Source organism: Mastigoproctus giganteus, chromosome 9 (assembly GCF_048544385.1).
Source record: "Mastigoproctus giganteus isolate SK-2022 chromosome 9, ASM4854438v1, whole genome shotgun sequence".
Classification (NCBI taxonomy): domain Eukaryota; kingdom Metazoa; phylum Arthropoda; class Arachnida; order Uropygi; family Thelyphonidae; genus Mastigoproctus; species Mastigoproctus giganteus.
The window spans coordinates 147273602-147294768 of record NC_143583.1 but is presented as its reverse complement, the minus strand read 5'-3'; the positions used below and the strand labels follow the sequence as shown (position 1 = coordinate 147294768).

Here is a 21167-nt window from a genome sequence, read left to right as displayed (position 1 = left end):
CGAATTTGAGTTGAACTTTGGCCCTCTTCCAAATAAACTAAAAGGGGTGTTGATTTTAAATCCCCCACAGCGTTACCACCCAACAATAAAGTCAACCAATCCTTCGCTGCTTTGAAACCAGGCATGTTTTTCCTTCTTTCAATATGAAACTTCTTTAAGGCATTCGTTTCCACAAAAGTTCTGCTTCGTCTATGTTAAAAACTTGTTGAGAAGTATAACTCATAATACCCCTCTTCAATAATTTTAACAAGTTTCTTTTTTTGAAAGTTTCAGCTCCTTGATCTGCACTATCGGCTTCTCCCTGGATTTTAAATCTATTCAACCAGCCCTTCCCACTTTTAAATGGTTCCACATTTTTTTTTTTTTTTTTTTTTTTAGCTAATCTCTTTCTCTCTCTCCCTCTCTCTTTGTTTTTTTTTTTTTTATATTTAACTTAACTGAATTCTGCATTGGAATATTATCTTCAATAAAATTAGTTAGTCTTTCCATTTCAATCCTAATAGCCGGCCTAGTCCTAGTTGCTTTCAGTGGAACAGCTATCTTTCTCACTGCTTAAAATTAATTCTTTATTTTTTTATAATTGTTCTTACAGTTAAAGTTGCAAGTCCTAAATTATGGCACACATCCGCTTATCGTTGACCGGAATCAATTCGCTTCAAAACGTGTAATTTAATTTTCAAATTCAGTATTTTTCTTACATTTATAGTCTTCATACTGCGCCCAGACGTTGTTGCTTTTTCGTTCTTATTGGCCATTATTAGCTCTTCGAAAATGTAACTGCGTCGGTTGCATTAATTATGATACAATGTTCGAGTAAACTGTCAGTTACGCACGATATCTAATACTGTACTGAGTGATGACTAGACTTCAGATAAATATTACAAGCAATATACTTGATCATTTTTTAAAATGTTGATCTCGGAACTACGTAACAAGTCACATTTGAGCATGGATGAGACAGTGTTAAAGATGCACCGTGTAAAGTGTTTTCGGGTCAAATGGCACTGGGGGTTTCCCCCATCTCCACGTAGTATACATTGTCGTGTGATACAGTACACTGTAAAGGCCAGAGGTTTTAAAGTGTATGGATATTGTGATGTGTAATGTTTTGTACCGTTGTTCATCTGGCCTTTTAGCCGTTGGGCCGCTAATGGGACCCACCATTGCACGCGTTGGCCCTGTGGAGATAGACCAGGTACAACCAGTATACTTATATTTACTCTGGCAGGTCCTGCCACCTAATTTCCTGATATTTGCCTTTAGCCAGTGGGTGGTTAATTGCTGGAACAAACTTCCATCTGTTGTCGTGGAAGTTTATAGGTTATATGAATTTAAGGAGGAACTGGGCATGCATTTGGAGGGAATGATGTGATTTTTTTTTTTTTTTTTGGGGGGGTGATGCTGCATAAGCTCATACACTTGCTTTCTTGCATCACATGCCACTACTACTACTACTATTTTAGTGACTAGGACCTAAAAAAAAAAAAAAAAAAAAAGTTAATATAATTTATGCTGAATGGTAATAGGGTTGTTTCATGGCTGACTTAAGTTTTTGAGTGTAGCTTTAATTTTGGTTTCATTAGATGTGGTCGCAAAGTTAGAGAGAAAGGGTGGGGAGACTGAGTGGGAAGCCTGTTACCATGTTGACACCTGCAAATGTGGATGCTATCCATGATGTGATCATGCATGACTACAAAATAATATTCAAGCACATTGAGATAACATTCAACATCTCCAAAGAGCTAATTCACAAGGTTGTGGGGAAAGAGTGAGTTGTTGTCATGAGATTGTGCAGCATTTTGAAGCTCAGTTTTGGGAGCTGTATGCCACTATGGACAAAATGTGGGTGCGCCACTTAAGCCCTGAAACAAAAGAATAATCAAAACAATGGAAGCATCCCTCTTCTCTTCCTCCTAAAATGTTTTGAGTGCAGAAGTTGGCTGGGAAAGTCATGCGTCTCTTTTAGCATTAGAATTAGCATTAGTAGAGGCATTTGATGCAAGAAAGCAAGGTTATGCAGCATCAGCCAAAAAAAAAAAAAATAACCCACTTCCACTTCACCCCTCTGTTCGTTCAAAATACCTGTCCAGCTGAGCCTTAAACTTATTTAGGCTATCAACCTCCACCACAAGGGATGGAAGTCTGTTCCACAACCAACCACCCGCTGGCTAAAGGCAAATTTCCGCACGTCTATCCTACATCTGTCTTTCCTCAATTTGAATTTATGCCCTCTCAGGTGATTTTTCTGAGCTAGAGGAAGAATCCCATCAGCATTGAGCATGCTTAAACCATTCAAGGCTTTATACACCTCTATCAGATCACCTCGCTGGTGCCTAGTCTCCAGACACTGTAATTTGCAAAACTTAAGCCTTTCTTCGTAAGAGCACCCCTTTGTTCCATTCACTAGTCTTGTTGCCCTTCTCTGTACTCGTTCCAGCAGCTCTACATCCTTCTTGAAATGAGGCCTCCAGACCTGTATACAGTACTCTAGGTGTGGCCTGACCATTGCCTTATACAATGGAATAATCACCTCCTTATCCCTGCTGGAAAATTCCTGTATATCATTGACAATACTCCATGAGCTACTCTTGCAGCCCGTCTGCCCTGCTCAGAGAACTTCATATCTGCCTGCACAACCACCCCCAAGTCCCTTTCATTCTCTACCACTGTCAGTGTAGTACCACAGAGTTGATACGTTGCTCTGGGGTTGCTGTTTCCCATGTGTAGTACTTTACATTTGTCAATGTTAAACTTCATTTGCCACCTCTCAGCCCATCTGCTCAACCTTTCCAGATCCTGTTGCAGCAGCATAGTGTCAGTAGTGTCCTTGACAACCCTGCCAACCTTTGTATCATCTGCAAACTTGGACATTAAGCTTGATATACCATCATCAATATCATTTATAAATACAGAAAACAATAATGGACCCAACACTGAGCCCTGAGGGACTCCACTAATAACATTAGTCCACGATGAGCAGTGTCCATTGATTACCACTCTCTGTCTTCTCCCCCTCAACCACCCCTTTATCCATAGCAGCAATTTGCCTCCAATGTCACACTGCTCCAATTTGTGTAGCAGTCTTCCATGTGCAACAGTATCAAAAGCCTTTCTAAGATCCAAGTATATAATATCAAAGTTATTCCCTGCATCCAGTTCTTTTGTGACTGCATCATAGTATCCAATCAAGTTGGTCAGGCAAGACTTCCCCTTAACAAAACCATGCTGTGTCTGAGCTATAACTGAAGTCTTGTCTAAATGATCCTGCAGTGCTTCTTTAACCAGTGCCTCCATTAATTTTCCTGGAACAGAAGTTAAGCTCACAGGTCTATAATTACTTGTGTCAGCCTTTGATCCTCCTTTGTGAATTGGGGTCACATTTGCACATTTCCAGTCTATGGGTACCTCCCCTGAGTCCAAGGAAGCTCTCATAATTATGGCTAAGGGTTTGCTTACTTCCTTTGCTGCCTCCTTTAATATAACTGGATAGATCCCATCCACTCCGGGTGCCTTTCTTGTGTTTATCTTCAACAGTTTCTCCTCCACTTTACTCCCAGTTATTTCAAGATTCTGTAGCTTACTGCTAGAGTTGAATACACCTCTGGCATTCCCCTTGCTGAATAACTCCTCATGTGTGAATGTCGATGCAAAATATTCATTTAGTTTGTTAGCTACCTGAGCAGGATCATCAACAGTTGACCCATCAATATCAAGTGGACCAATCCGATTCATCCCCTTCCTTCTAGAGTTTACATAAGTAAAGAACTCTTTGCTGTTTTTCTTTGCATCCCTTGCCAAGGATTTCTCGTAATCTGCCTAACCTCGTTTGTAACTTGGCTGCATCCCTCTTCTGGGATGCAGAATGAATAATCATGGTTGATTCCGTGGAATAAGGTGCCACTGTTGATGTCAAGTATTATTCTAACCTACTGAGACGTTTCTGCAAGGAATTGAAGCTCAAGACATGCAGGAAAGTGGGAAGTCATCTTGTATCAAGACAATGAACTGATGCACACAGTGTTTGCAACTCAGGCAACACTGCATGACTGTGCATTCGAGCTATTACAAAATCCACCCTACTTACCTCATTTAGCCCTATCAGACTATTTTCTATTTCCAGCTCACAAAAACAACAGAAATTCGAGCGTGAGAATGCTATGATGGATGCAATAAACAATAGGTTTGATTCAAAATCTTCTGAATTTTATTTGAGTGTGTTATGAAAATAGTGGATCATGCCAGAAAGTGTTGACTTGGAGGTGGAGGGGGACTATGTTAAAAAATAAAGGAGTTTTCACCACTTTCCATTATTCCTTCTATGAGATGCTAGAAACTTTTAAACCTCTCTTTCTATTTCCAGCTCAACTGGAGTGTCATTTTTCTGTTATTTCAAAGTATTTCCAAGAAAATAAATGTACAAGGCGTAATACATTACAAATTAGAAATTCACTACAGAACTATTAGTGATATTTCACAATACACGAATGCCCCGAGTTACGTAAGGATTGTGTTCCGCTGAACGCTGCATAAGTTGGATTTTTGTAAAAGAATAAGAGAAGTTTACCTCAATATGATATGTAGAACACTTCCGTATGATACTCTCCAGAAATTAAAACGAAAACAATTTTTTAAAAAATCGAAAATCTTACATTACAGTAAGAAATAATTAACAATAATAAAAATCAAATGAACACAATTAAAAAAAAATTAATTTAACGGGGAAAAAATGCAAAACGATTTGCCTTCCTGAAGCTGACAATGCTTTTCAACCGTATGTCATGATCACGGGAATGAAAATTACCGAATAGGAGTGAGCAGGGAACTTAAATAGGGATTATTTGTCTTTGTGCAATCGCGTAAAGGACCACGAGTCAGAGATTAGATGTGGCCGGCGAGCGTTAACAGAATTCTCATGTCATTTAATTTCAACAGTTTCTGCAATTAATAGTCTCGTATAATTACGTTGGACACTAAGTATTTTGGCCTCATTAAAAAAAAGGTATGTTTTTCATTAACAGCATGAAAGGCTAATTCTGACGCTTCTGAATGAGAAGCATGAGCTGAGGCCGCATGTTGATTAACACGAAAATTCAGAGGAGACCGTGTAGAACCCTGATAAGACGAGTCGCAATCACCGCAAAAAATGTTGTATACTAAGTCATTTATTTGTGTTGCGAATGAGGAAAGGACTGAACAATTGTTCAGTATAGTGTGTAATTTCCATATTGGCCTGGCTACAATTTTAAATTCAGTATCTTTAAAGAATCTGTTAAGTTGTTTCTGCCAGTGTTCAGCATGTGGGACTGAAATAAAGTATCTTTTGATATTACTATTGTTGGTTGGTATAGTTTTTTGTATCCAATCCTTAGCTTGTACCCTAATTTGGTTTATTGTAGCAAGGGAGTAACCCCTGTTTAAGAATCTGCGGGTTAATATTTGTATTTCTGAGCACAAAGCAGATTCCGTCATTGAATATTTATAAGCATTTAGAAATTGATTAAAAGTGATCAATCTTTTGTAGGTGAACGAGCTATGGCTGTTATAATGTAGAAGCATACTGGTGTTTGTAGGTTAATGACAGATGTTAAATTGGATTTTATTCACGTCCCGAGTGAGCATGACATCTAGAAAATTTAATGACTTAGTATCCGTATTCTCCCTCTCCAATGTAAATTTGAGTCTGGAATGAATATTATTAAACAAAGATAAAATGTCTTGGATAGTGCTACTATCGGTAATGACTAGAATATCGTCTAAATACCTCCCATAGTATGTCATATGGGATAGAAAAGGCATCAGATGTATACGTTCAATCATTGAGAGGTAGATCTCCGATATTAGGCTACTCAGGCTTAATCTCATTGGCAAATCAAAAATTTGTTTGTATACTTTGTCTTGAAAGGTGATATAGTTGGCTTCAACTGAGTTTAATTAAGTGAAAAATTTCCTTAATAGGAAATTTGACAATGTGTGATGCTACACATTGTCGTACTACAATGCCTGGAAAATAGTCAAATGACTTTAAAGGGGACATATAGTATTATTTCACTGACTGTTGTAGGTGCAAATTACTTATTCCAATATACTTCATTTTGCAGTGCACTTAACAATGGGTCGCATTATAGCCTTAGTAGCTAATGCGCCAATAAAACCAAAACACCCAGCACTTAACAATGGGGAATTGTGTTTGCTAGAACCGATTGAGCTTCCGGGGACTGATTTGTTAATTCTGTATGTGCTTGTGGCTGATGATGCATTTCCACTTACAACTCACATCTGAAACCTTTTCTGCATATTCACCAAAAGGATCTCCAAGAAGTGTATATAATTATTGATTGTCAAGAACACGTATTGTGAAAAATGCATTTGGTTTGTTGGCGTCAGTGCTCAGAATTAAGCCATTAGCAATTAAAACTTCTACAGCTGAAGATGTTGTGCTTACCTGCATATACACAAATTTTTAAGAATAAAATTGGCTTTAAGACAACTGTTCAGCCTACCAAGAACATTAGCCTAGGAAAACACTGATGAGAGCTCACTGACAGAAAGTTATTCAGAATGACACTGGGATGAAAAATCTACAGAGAAACCTAGTAATGATCCTAAAATTATTCGAAATAATATCATGAATTATTTTATGTCAAACAAAGAACGTGTTTTTTACCACAGTATTATGTGTTGTTTCTTTTCCAGTGCTTAGCTCATCTCCCTCGAGTATAAACAAGATATTTATAAGTGAACCGGCTGATTTACAAAAGATCCACTTTTTTCTTAATCACTGTCATATGTTTTCAGTGAAAATAAGAACTTGGGCTTTTAATTTTATTTAAACGCCAATTTTAAATCCATTGAGTACTTAGACTCTAACTGCTGGAGAGTGTCTCATCTCATTTCCTTATTTTTATCAGTTTTATCAGCAGAATGCCAAAGCACAGAATTTTCTATAATCTTCCACAAAATTTGCAGTTTATTCTGGACTCTACTCCATAATATCAGAATTCCTGAATAGTACAAAAGACCTAATTTTCAAAATTATTCACCTGTTGATCTGAAGACTAGTATTGCAAAATATTCCCATCTGCACTTAGGAAAAAAGTGCATCCAGCCATGTGCACAGGTTTGATGCATGTGGTGTTGCATGAAAAGGAGCACTGTATAAATGAGCCATTAGTGTTACTCTTGGGCTGCTAATTGCTTCTTTTCTGTAAATTACAGAAATTTTTGATTTTGAAATTATATATTTGTATATTATCAGTTTAGTTTGGCCGGGGTTTTTTTTTTTTTTTTTCATTCCATAAGAAATTAAATTTTTAAGTGCACATTTAAATATAAATATTCAAAGATATTAAAATGTTGTGCAGATAATGAAAGAAAATATATAAGCATTGAGATATAACTAAGAACATAAACATTTAAGGATGCTTGCAATTTTTTTTGTTAGAACCAATACGCCGGCGGCGGGATGATGTGGTTTATGAGCAAGAGGAGAATATAGATAATCCTTTGCGATGCCCTGTCAAACTGTACGAATTTTATCTCTCAAAATGGCAAGTATTACTTTATAATTCCAGTTTCTGTAATAATAATATTAGTATCAAAATGGCAGAATAACACAAGGATGAAAATCTTACGTAGCATGTCATCAATAAATAATAATGTACTTTTACCAAAAGAGTAACTGTAACATGCATGTCTCAAAGCACCTTTTGTTGATACAGTATTTAATAGTATATCTCAGCCCACTTTTCATGTTAATTGCACACTGTATTCTCATCAATACACTCCAGCTTTTGATAATAGCAAGGCAGTATTTTTGTCCATTCCTCCTTCAACATAATACTCGTTAGTTTTTTGTGGATGTGTTGGCGTGATCCAGATCTGTCATTCCAATTCATCCCAAAGATGAACAGTGGTGTCAAGGTTGGGGCTGTGGTCAAACCATTGAAACTTTTGGGTGTCCATATTGTCAAACCAAATCACTATAGATGGTGAAGTATGACATGGCATATTGTCATGCTAAAACAGAAAAGGGTCCTCCCCATACTGTTGCCACAACATAGGAAGATTGGAATTGTACAGAGTGTAAATGTACTGTATAGCATTTGTTCCAGAAACATGACAAATAGTCCAAGCTCAAAGCTGAGAAAAAATTACAGTGGCAACAGCAGTTCTACCAAACTTCACATTTGGGATGACACATTCTGATAATAACTTTGGTTCTCTGGTCATCTGTCAGATGCAAATATGTATCAGCATTCCAGGAACCAATTACAATGGATTTTGCATCAGGAAGTTGACACCATGCATTACTTGCACTGTGTCAACTTGCTGTGATAGAGGGTTTTTTTTTTTTTTTTTTTAAATGTAAACCCCAAACACGAGAGGTATTAGAACCTATAGTACTTAGTACCGTGCTTGGGTTGGAGGTTGAGAAGATGAAAGAAGATATTTGTTGACATTGGGCTTGAACTTCTATGGACTGTAATTTTCAGGAAATACGTATGAAGGAAGGTTGCTCCAGAAAACGACAGTTGAATGAATAAATGAGGAAGGTGAAAAGTTGGTTCTGTGAGTTTGAAATCGGACAGTAAATGGATGTTGGCTGGTGGCGGCACGTGTTTGGACTGTTTTGAAAGAGAGAGCGGGAATTATAGAAGCCAATTCAGAAGAACAGTGCCCATGGAAGTATCTGTAGAAGAGGCATACAGCAGAAATAGTACATCTATGAGACAGTAAGTGGAGAGAGAGACTGTTAGAGATGAATCATTAATTAACGTAACTGCCCTCTTCTGAATGGAATCAAGAAGCCTGCGAGAGGTTTTGGGGGCACCACCCCAGATGTGGGAACAATATTCCATGGCAGGGCGGATTTGTGATTTATACAGAGTGAGCAGCTGTTTGGAAGAAAAGTAACGCCGAGAGCGAAAGAGAAAACCAAGTTTTTTAGATGCAGAGGAAGCAATATTTGTAATGTGCTTGTGCCAAGAGAGATTAGAAGTCAGGGTAATCCCCAAAAGAGATATATCATTTTACCTAGAAATCGGAGTGTCACTAAAGATAAGCATAGGAGCAGAAGAATCCTTTTTGCGAGATATAAGACAAGAATGAGTTTTAGAAGGGTTGAAATCAACTAAGTTGTCTTTGCCCCACTGGAGAATTACCTGAAGATCGGCATTTAAGGAATTGGTAGCAGATTTTCGGGAAGTTGAAGCTGATTGAACAGGGCAAGATTTCTCAAAATGGAAAGTGGAATGCAGTGTGCTGTCATTGGCAAAACTATGGATAGGATTTCTAGTCAATGGAAGAAGTTCATTAATATACAAGAGGAAAAGAGTGGGGTAAAGAACTGAACCTTGGGGGACACCGGCATTAGTGGAGAAGTTAAGACAGAGAGCCATCTACCATCACACTCAGTGAGCGATCAGAGAGTAAACTGGATAACCCAGTATCCAGTTTACTCTCTGAAAACCTTAAGTTGGAAAACCTTAAGTTGGAAGCTTGTTTAGAAGACCTTTATGCCAAACATGATCGAAAGCCTTTGAGATGTCAAGAGCAACTACTTGTGTTTCACTGAACCTTTCCATTGAATTAGTCCATAAATGGGTAACATATGCCAGAACATCACCAGTGCATCGACACTGATGGAATCCATACTGGCGATCGTTGATCAGATGGAAGTTTTCTAGGTAGTATAAGAGGTAGTGGTTAATCGATTTCTCCATTACTTTAGAAAGAGTAGAAGCAAATGCAATGGGACGATAATTGGATGGGAGGGATTTGTCACCCTTTTTAGGAACTGGCTAGATATGAGCAAATTTCCAAGCAGAAGGAAAAACACCTTTGGAATAAGGAAGTGAAAAAAAAAGGTGGCAAAGAATAGGAGTAAGTTCAGGAGCACAGGTTTTGAGAACAAGTAGAGAAATACCATCGGGAACTGGAGCTTTCTTAGCATCAAGATTCGTCAAAATCCTGCAGACATCCTTTTGACGGAAGACCACAGGAGGCATTGAATGGAGCGTGTTGGGAATGGTGGGAGGTGTTTTACCAAGATCATTAATATATGAGTTGGAAGAAAAATGGGATACTAGCAGGTCAGCTTTATCCTTGGCTGAAGTGACAACAGAATCATCTGGATTGGACAGAGGTGGGAGCAGAGATGGGCAAAAGTTGTGGCCAATAGCTTTGGCAAGGGTCCAAAATGCTTGGCTACCATTAGGGCAAGAAGCAAGTTTTCTACTCTTAGCCTGTTCAAACTCTAGTTTGGACTGATTAATAACTGCTTTACAATTGTTGCGAGCTTTGGTGTAGGCAGAAAATGAAACTGAAGAATTAGAAACAAGCCAATTACGATATGCAACATTCTTCTTTTGAACATCCTTAGCACATTTATTGGAAAACCAAGGTTTAGATAAAGGACGAGATTTTAAAGTGGAGTGTAGGATAAAGGATTCCATTCCTGCAAGAATAATTTCACTGACACGATCTGAGCAAACGTTGACATCAGAAGTTTTGAAACAGTAATCTGACCATGGAAAAGAAGAAAAGAAATCTCGCAGGTCATCCCATTTTGTATTCTTGTTATGCCAAACAACACGAGGTTGGGAATAGCCATGAAATAAAGGCTCCATTGGAGAAGAGACAATCACCAAGTTGTGATCTGAAGTGCCTAAAGGACCTCTCACTTCGACCGTGTAGAAGGGTTGTTTGTGAGAAAAAAATCAAGCGTGTTGGCTGTATGATTAGGATTGTCTGGTATTCTTGTAGGTAAATGAACAATCTGTGCAAGGTCATTAGTAATTGCAAAAGCCTCAGCATCTCGACCAGCTGGAGTTGTGAATATTAAAATCACCAAGGAAAATTACCTCACTGTTAGGAAAGTTGGACTGGAGAAAGTCAAGTTTCAAAGAGAGGAAGTCATAAAGCTCCAAGTGATTAGTGCAGTTGGGAGAACGGTAGAGACAACAGATGAATTTGACACAATGAGGTAGAGAGATTTTAAGCCAGAGAAGATCAAAGAGAGTAGATTCCAAATTACCAAGTCTCTGACAAGGAATATCTGAACGGACATATGCACAAGTACTACCTTTGAGGCGAAAGGAATCATACAGCGAATAATTTGGGCATCTGAGATGAGCAGTAGTTGAATCAACCGATAACTGAGATTCTGTCAGAAAAAGTACATGGGGTTTGGCAGACTGCAAGTGGAAATGGACATCGTTAAGATTAGAATTGAGACCACATATATTTGTGAAATGAATTAGGAAGTGCTTGGGAGGTTGAGCTCTTTTCGCTGATAAGCTTGCTCTATTAGTTTGACAATTCATGGTGTATTCAATAGTAAGAAAAAGTGGGTGGGACATGCTGTATGAAGTAATGAAGTTTTTGGATATGGCATACACATGGTAAGAATATACCCAGATCCTTGACATAACGTGGCCTCGACAGTGCTCCCCGCATACACACTACTCGGACTCCCTCCAGTCACTATCTGGCAGAATAGAGGTAGCAAGATTATACACTAGCTGATCCGGAAGCCTCCTAGAGAGTTACCAATAGGTTCTGTTCGACGTACTAACTAGCGGCCAGCCTGCGAACACCGTTTTAGAGCTGTACCCTCGAAATGTAAGGAATATTGGATCTCGCTACGATGTTCATCATAACCTCAAAAGTCATCAATCATACTGCATGATGGAAAAGATAGTGCACTGATTCCATGTTTCTGTTCTGTTTCCTCCGATTACTGCAGTCTACCCAACTGTAGTAACATTGCGATGTTTCCATTTATTGATTATGCCAGTTAGCATTGATCCAGGCTGTTGCTGTTTTGCTGCATTCACTATCATCGGATTAATTACTGATGCGGCATCGTATTTGGGGGGGGGGGGGCATCAGTGGTTTTTTTTTTTTTTTTTTTTTCTTACTCAAACTCAAAGTTTCAAAACAAAATTAAAATGAGAGAATTTTTCAGTTTGGTTTCCCTCTGTCTTATGATAGTCAACAGTGATATGGCTGAAAACACTGTAGACCTCTACTTCTGATAAACATGACATCAATATATAGAAGGTAGAGAATAACCATTTGCAGAGAACAATTACAAAATATAATTCAAGTCTAGAAAATGGTGATGCTCTTAAATCTAGATAAAGATTTAAGTATTTATAAATGAACAGGCAATTAACACATAAATTTAAGCATTCTATTGTGACTGCTCAGATCTCCTCATCTACACAGGTCTATTAAGTTTCACCTGGGTATCTTCTGGATCCCTATACTTGTATTTTATTTTTGAATGCAATTAAATAAAAGAAACGAAGATTCAAATTAATGGAATCAATCTTTAGTTTTTTTTTTTCTTTATTATTATTATTATTAGAGCTTTCAAATTTATAAAAAAAAAAATCAGTCTTTTCACAACACAAAATTTCTGTTATTCTCATATTAATACCTTACATATTTATTACAACAGTCATCAGTTTGTTACTAAACTTTTAGATTTGTAATATTGGAGGATGGTCAAAAAGTTCTGAAAACAGGGTATATAAAATGGATCAATAAATTATAGAATATACAGCTAGGCCTTGCATAATGCGAGTTCGATTAACGCGATATTCAGTTAACGCTATTTGAAAAATGATACCACTTTTCACTTTACACGATCCAAATTTCCAGTTAATGCAATAGTTGAAAAAGATTTGAATCGCGCGTTAAGCTTACCGCGAGTTGTACGGTCAATAAACAAACGTTTGCCTGCTGCCCGCCTCGGTGTGTTCATCAACCATCGGAAGAAGACGTGTTTGTCTCCTGCTAATAAAGTCAATGCAGACTTGCATTTAAAAATTCAAATTTTTAAATGAGCCAGATGAAAATGTTACCGCAAAGGAGATAACGGTAAAAGAATTAGATGAAATCTTTCGTATCGCATAAAACCTCAAACAAAAGGTTTGATGTTCTCTGCGATATTTATTTCTTCAGGGCCCAGAGAAGATTGTTGTCGGCTATCAGAAATTGATTGATGAAAAGAGAAAGTCAACACTGTTCAACAGTAATTTCTTCATTGTGTATTTTATGTCAGGGGTTCCCAAAGTTTCTCGGTTCACGACGCCTTTAATGTCTCAGTAATTTTTTCAAGGCGCACCCAGACTAAAAGAAATACCTAACAGTTTCGTTTAGTAGGTAGGTCCCAGCAACTTAATAAGAAATGCTGAAACTGTGAACTACCTCGAGCTAGTAGTTCGTGCGGTGTCCGACAGATGTTGAGTATCGCTGTGTTTTCCTCGAAAATATTAAATATTCCGCGGCGCACAGTTTAAGAACTGCTGTTTTATGCAATAAACATATAATTCCATAATTATTTTCATTATCTTTTACATTATATATAGTTAAAAAGTTATTTAAAAGGTATTTTTAAAATTCTTTATGGACATTCCAGAAGGTCAAGGACCAATTATAATTTTTCTATTGGTTATGATATTCGATTAATGCGTTTGCACGAGGCCCGCCTGTATTATGTTGATAGATGGAAGAAGAATAAATATCCAACAAATCAGAATCACTCAGTAATAAAATTTTTGACCAAAGAGGGCAGAAATATTAATAAAAGAATGACTACAGTGTTGGCTACTGTTTCAAGAAAATGGGCAAATTTCAACAGAGTAGGGGAATCAGTTGAGGATGATCCAAGTCTGAAGCAGTCAATTTTGAAACATTTGCCATAGTTAAAGAAAAACAATTTAGAAAGCAGATGAATTAAAAGTGTCTGAACTTGGAAAAGTACTTAACATTTCCCATTGAGATATTTTAAGAATAATAAATGAGCATTTGGGAATGACCAAAGTTTGTGCAAGATGGGTTCTTAGAAACTTCTCCATTCGTAACAAACATCAGAGGGTGGAGTCATGAAAAAAGAATTGAAAATTAATCCTTGCTTATCCAAATAGATTTTTAATTCCCTTTGGTGACTAGTGATGAAATTTGACTACTTTTTTTTTGTGATCGTAAGTCCAAATTAGAAAACACACATTGGAATCAAGGTTTATGCAACCCAAAAAAAACTTGAAACCCAGCTATCAGTTGGAAAAGTGTTGGTCTCAGTTTTCTGGCACATGGAAAGATTGTTGTTAATTGATTATCTTAGACCTAAAGCCACATTGGGTTTGCTTCTCCACGACAGTGCACCTGTGCACAAAGCCCAGGTTACACAGGCTATGATTCATGAATGTTAATTTGAACAATTAAGCCCCATATAGCTCAGAACTGGCCCCAAGTAACTATTATGAGCACACTGGGGAAAAAAATAGAATTTCATTCCTGTATTTTTTATACTCCTTTCTCAGAACTGTTTGGCAACCCTGCCTCTCATATAATCAAAGCATTGCAAGTAGCATTCATGGAATGTCTTCTTAGCCTTATTTTGCTTTAATACTTTTATAATATGAATAAACTGATATATGATAGTGCTTGTGAATGAACATAATGACTATACAGTAAACCCCCGCTATTCGCGGGGGTTACGTTCCTGAGAAATGTCGCAAATAACAAAAACGCGAATGCTGAGTTATGGCTGCCATAGTAATAAAGGGGTTCTGTTCCAAAGTATGAAATATATAAGAAAAACTAGTCTAAAATTTTGTCTATGTATGTATTATATGTACCTTCATATTATGAATATGTACATAGTGAAATGCAAGCATATGGCATCAAAATGAAAATAAGAAATAATTTAATATTAAATGTAATATTTATTAGAAATTTCAAACAAATCTTTCAAACCAGCGCCTTTGTTAGCAAAAAAACTTATCCCGCCAGTGCTATCAGCAGTTTCGCTAGTGTTGATAAAGGAGTTTTGCATTTTCACGAATGATGAGTGAACTTAACGGAATTTTATTTTGAGTTCGGTCTTCTATCCACAGATTTAAAGCTTTTTCCATTTTTTCTTTTTTCTAATTTGACATCACGAGTTACAGAGCAAATTTTTGAAGCAATTAGCGCGTTTTCACGGACACTACGGCAGGTTTTTCTTCCGATTTTTTGATTGATCGTACCGTTGACTCATTGATTTTATAATGTTTTGCCATTAGAAATTTTGTCTAATAACTCAATTTTATTCGCTACTGTCATCACAACCTTCTTTGATCTTTTTACATTTCCCTTGTTATTCGTAGCCATATTTTTGTAGGGGTTAGAAAAGAATTTATCCACACTTTCTTCCGTTAACACACTCAAAAAAGCCTATTTTACACTGTAAAACGGTAGATTTATCATTTTTGTAAGCATATCAATTTATAAATTGATAAATTATTCAATTTATAAGCATATAAATTAAAAGCAAACGACGAAACCTTCCATGACAAGCGCATAACATATACTGAACAAGGATTAGCGAGAAACATCCACGCTCACGATTTTGTCACCCCTCTCCCCCCACCCACTCACCGCTGTTTTGACCAGGAAAGATAATTCTAGCCATGCCCATGTTTTTTTATGGCGGAAAATATTCACGGTGCTTTTAAATTCACATTTTTTTATGTTTCATTTTATATTAAATCGGCGATCGCGAAACCGCAAATAGCGGGGGTTCACTGTATATATCAGTGGCATTACAGTTCACTTAGGTGGTTCCTCTTTTTTTAAAGAAAACTTTTTGACTTCAGTTAACTCGTGTTTCTTTAAATTAATTGAAAACTTGCCCACCTTTACAGAATTAGAAGATTCCAGATTCTCTTTTAAATCCAGTGGTATATTGTGGTAGAAATGATTATAAGAACACAAGTCCTATCTTATTTTTTCAAAAACTTTTTTTTATTATTATTATTAAAGTTAAGGCTTTGGTGCTTTTCTCTTGATGTGATAATATATACCAAAAGATGAACTCTCTTACGTAAAGCACATTTAAAGCATTATTTTCAAACTTCAGATCTAAGTGTTATGATTAACTTTGTAGTGAATACATGTATCTGGACTTACCAGTCTTTAAAACATTTTAATGGAGGATATGCTTGCATATCCTCCATTAAACTTTCAAAAACCTTTTAGAACTAACACAGCATATCCTTATTAATTTGATATGAACTTATTCTAAATACATCTAAAAAATTTGAAATCAGAGTTTGGCCCATGACTTAGAAATAGCTTGTCTAATTTCCAAAAGGCTGTCAAAACCACAGACTTATATCATTATAACAAAATTGAACAGAGTTGTAATGAAAATTTGCTTTTTTTTTTTTTTTTTTTTTTTTTGCTTTTTTTCTTTTAATTTTATAGGCTGATATACTTATTTAATAAAATGACATTTCTTTTATTTATTTAAGGCATTACTACGTTCAATAAACCTGTAAGTTACCAAATGGAACTGAATGAAATGAATTTTATACACTATTGAAGCTCATTCTTCCAGTAGAGTATTTTGCAAATTCCTGCCATCGGAGCTGTTTCTCTTAATGCATATGTTATGGCTATGTTACTTTTTAATTTTTTTGAAGTCCACCTCAGCAACCATACTGTGTGGTTTCTGACGTGGGCTTCAGCAACACAGAGTGTGCAAAACTTTTACCAGTGGCATAAAAGAATAGCTAGCTTTTAACATTTGTTTCTCTGTGCAGGATTGTTGTTAAAAATTCTAATTTCTAAAGAAACAGTCTCATGGCATATCACAGGTACCAGTTTCCATTTTAATTTCTGGAAAATGTTTTGGGTGTTTTTTTACATTCTGCTTGGACATTACAAATATTTCATCTTTCTAGAATGGATTGGATACTTATTTTATATAACTTATTAGTTTTTATTAAAAAAATTAAATGTTTAAAAATCAAGTTTTTTTTGCACCTTTTGTTTTTTCAAAAATATTAATTCTGATGAAAATTTAGACAAACATTTTAGACATAAGATATAAACACAATTGTATTTGTCTCTTCCATTTTTCAGTTTAAAAGTGATGTGTGCAAAAATTTAAACTCGTGCATGCACACATTTCTTATTATGTGTAAAATAATTTTTAAAAAAATTTTAAGAAATATATATTTTAGATACTGTTATTTGTTTCAAATTTGGCACACTTCACAGTGTGCTGCTAAATTTAAAACATACATATATCATTTCTCACAGAATAATAGACACGATATAACTAGTTGTAGAGGAGAAGCAAATAAAATTACTCTGTGTAATACAAAACTTCGTATCATCAGCAAGTGTGAGATGCCTTGCTACTCGGACTTCTCTCTTAGGGTTGCAAAGAGCATAGCAGGGCACCTGACAGGTTCTCATACTCAGAGTTACTCTGCAAAAATTTTATATCGGCAAAAATCCCTGCACAACCTTTGTTCAAATGTATTTTGTCTCTACAAAATAGGTTCCTTCTACTTACAAGTGCTGACAAATCTGGTAAAAATTTCATCCTCCCCCACAAAAAAAAAAAAAAAACCTTGCAGAGCATATAGTCCCTCCTATAATACAGATGGAATTGCAGACATAAGTACATTCTTACCAAATGACACTTTTTCAAGCATGGATCTTATATTTATCCAAGATATTAGCAGTTTTTGTACATTCTATATCAGTAGTCTTCACATGAATAATAATGCTAATAACACCCCTTTCCAAAATCTGAAAATCTGGATGAGAACAATATGCAGTTGATTATTGTGTCCTGTCAGGGGTGAATCACCTGGCAGGTTAGTAGAATCTTGAATCCCTGATGAGTTCTCAATTACATTTGTCACTAGGGAAAGCACTTTTTTTTTTTTTTTTTTAATGAGTCAAACTTCTAATAATGGACCAAGTTTTAATTTGAAATTGGTATAGTTCTAAATTAATTAAGCCTTCCAAAAGATGATGGTTTTGTGATTTGAATGTTATTATGGCACATACATAATGTACAATTTGTTAGGCCTAATATATTATACATATGAGACACATTATTATCTTTGAGTTACGTGAATTGAAAATAAAAAGGATGTAAATGTTATTACCAAATTGTTGGCGCCTCTGTAGCCAGGTGGGAAGGAGCAGCAGTGCGTAGCACATGCTTCTTGATTAGACCGGGGTTCGAGCCCGTCACCACCAAATATGGAGGATGCGGAAAGGTCAGGGAATGACCACCACAAATCCCGGAGCAATATGGCCTTAGTTGCTAATGCTCTTAAAAAAAAAACCAAATAACAACAAATTACCAGATTGTTACTTTGTTATATTTAGAGCTAACTATTCTTTTTACTTGGGTTGTTTTGGTATATAAATTTATTTAGTAGAATCACTCTACACTGTTGTAAACCACATTGTACTTGATGAATAATAAAAGGACTGCCTATAACTAAAAAAAAGTGCTGTTCAAGTGATACAACTGAACATATGATTTTTCTACAGCACTACTAGAATGCATTGCAAGTTTCCACCTGCAAACAGGTGTTATGATCAGTGGTGCTGCTTTCCTATGTGCCACCAGTAAGTAAAATAAAATTTGCCCCCCCCTAAATGTTGAATACTGATAAGCGTTAATCAATCAGAAAACAATATCAAAAAAAAATTTCGGCACCCTCTTGAACTGCCATCCGTAAGCGATGCTTACCTCACCTACCCACTTGTGGCGACCCTGGTTATGATGGATATACAGAGGTTGGATAAATTTAAGAGATGAAAACAATTGTTTTAGAAAGAAGCAGTTGGTTGATTGTCTGTGAATTTGGATGCCACAGATTAATGTGAATACCAATTTTTATTTGTGAGATATGTGTAGGTTCACTTTTATATTTTTTTGTTGAGTTCTGCTAAGTTTTTATATATGTATATGTGGAAGAGATCCCTGTTTCATATATTCTCTGTAGAAGAAATATACAAGTGTTCTGAAGTGTTATAATATTGAGTACTTGCATATTGCAGAATTTTTTCAGGAATGGATCTCACCAGTGATAATTAAGACAAACAACTCTCATTCTCTCTCGGGAGAACTGTTTTTATTTATATGAATGAGAAATAAAGGTTTGATCTACAATATACGTACACATAAATCTACAGCCACAAATTATTCTGGCCCAGGGTGCCATGCAATCTTCCCTGCGACTTCTACTGCAATTATATTAGAGAGATAAGGTCTTCACTTTGAGTTCACACATTTTTTCTTCCGTTATTCAAATATATAATAAGAGTTCTCTTTCTTAAAGCATAAGGAAGAAGTATCAGAAAGGAAAATAACCTTTCTTAATTTTTCTGTGTACTAACCTTCTATTTTACTCGCTTGGTCACTTGGTGGCACTACTCCTCCCTCCCCATGGCGGGGCTGGACCTGGGTGAAAAGACATCACCCAGGACTAAAAGGAGTTGAAAATGGACCAAAAAACTAACAACACAAGATTGGAGAAAGTTAACTCCAATAAATGTGATGACTTACAGCTGAACATGTTTTTTATACATTCTCAGGCTAAGAGAATGAAAATAAACAGCTCTCAGCCTATTGTCCCTTTTTTTTTGGTGATACATTCGTTATCATCACAACCTGTTGGGAAATTATCCCCATTCTTAGTTCAGAAGACTATAGAGTCCATGGTTGGATCACCAAAAATGATAAAACTATTACAATCAGGTGATCTCTTAGTAGAAACCTCACTAAGTCATCAATCGGAAAAATTGCTAAAAACAAAAACTTTTGCAGGACTACCAGTTGAAATTACCCCATATAATTCACTGAATACATTGAAAGGTGTTATTACCGAATGGGACCTTTTGACTCTTTCAGAGGAAGAACTACTGCGCAAGCTAACAGAACAACAAGTGATACATGTTAGGTGGATAATGATGAAGAAAGACGGAATTCTCATTCCAACCCGATCAGTAATTCTCACCTTTAACAATCCGTCTCTTCCCCATTCAGTTAAAGCAAGATATTTAAATTGCAAAATCCGACCATATATACCAAATCCAATAAGGTGTTACAACTGTCAGCGATACGGACAATCTCAGGCGACATGTCGCAGTGATCCCATGTTCACTCTGTGGATCAAAAGACCACAATCAAGCAAACTGCACATCTGCTACACCACTCTGTCCCAATTGTCACGAAAATCATCCTGCTTTTTTGAAGACATGCGAAATGTGGGTATTGGGAAAGCAAATTCAAAAATACAAAGTAGAAAATAAAGTGTCTTATCCGGAAGCAAGAAAACAGATACTTGCAACCAAACCTTCACGTTCCTATGCTTCAGCAGTGTAACAACAGCAAACTATAGCCACTCAAACGGAGGTAGTAATACCTCTAAATCAAATTATAGACTGGAGTAAAGTAATATTGATGACAAAAACAGTTTCACAAGAAACATCCAGTGCTAAAGAGCAGGATACTTCTGTGCCTGGAAAGCAGAAATCAGAAGTAACATCTTCAAAAACAAAGCAAACAGCATGTAGTAAACTGTGTGAACAGAAACAAACAAACATAGACCAAATGGATACTGATGAACAGAGAGAGAACGTACTAGAACTACACCCTGCAGAAGATATTGATACACCTCGTCCTAATTTTCTGAAGAAAGATAGATCCAATGTGATAGATGAAAAAACTCAAAAGCGCAGTCAGATTCAACAAATCGTCCTGAGACCTAAATAATGCAATATATTATTATACAATGGAACTGTCGTGGTTTACGTGGAAAATTGGATGAAATAAAAGATATTATTCAGCAGTATAAACCGGCCTGCATTTACCTTCAGGAGACCCATCTAACATTTCAATCTTCACCCACATTTCAAAATTATACACTTTTCCGGAGAGACAGGAATGATAACAAACCTGCCAAAGGAGGGGTGGCAATTTTGGTGAATACTCATATACCAGCTAAGCAAACAACATTAAGAACCAACTTAAAAGCAGTATCAGTAAGAATAGCCATCAGAATTTCTATCACAATCTCGTCCATTTATCTTCCACCAAATATCCCTCTCTCCAGATCGGAATTAAACGATCTTACTATGCAGCTTCAATCTCCCTATTGCCTTATGGGAGATATGAATGCCCATCATCATTTGTGGGATCTGCTCACACAGACAGTAGAGGTAACATAATCGAAACTTTCATAGATGATCAACAACTGAATTTACTGAATACCGGATCTCACACTTATATCAGTTTGGGTGCAGGTATCATCTCTGCAATAGACTTAACAATATGTTCCCCATCAATTTATCCT

The 21167-nt window shown here is 36.4% G+C and overlaps 1 protein-coding gene across 2 annotated transcripts in view; it reads left to right on the top strand.

Annotated features, from left to right (window-relative positions):
- Positions 1-21167, top strand: part of woc (zinc finger protein without children) — a 717317-nt gene that overhangs the window by 660284 nt on the left and 35866 nt on the right. For both annotated transcript variants that reach the window (XM_090381483.1, XM_090381482.1), the window contains exon 20: positions 7442-7547. In XM_090381483.1, coding sequence (XP_090237609.1) covers positions 7442-7547 — 106 coding nt within the window. The remainder of the gene's footprint in view (positions 1-7441; positions 7548-21167) is intronic.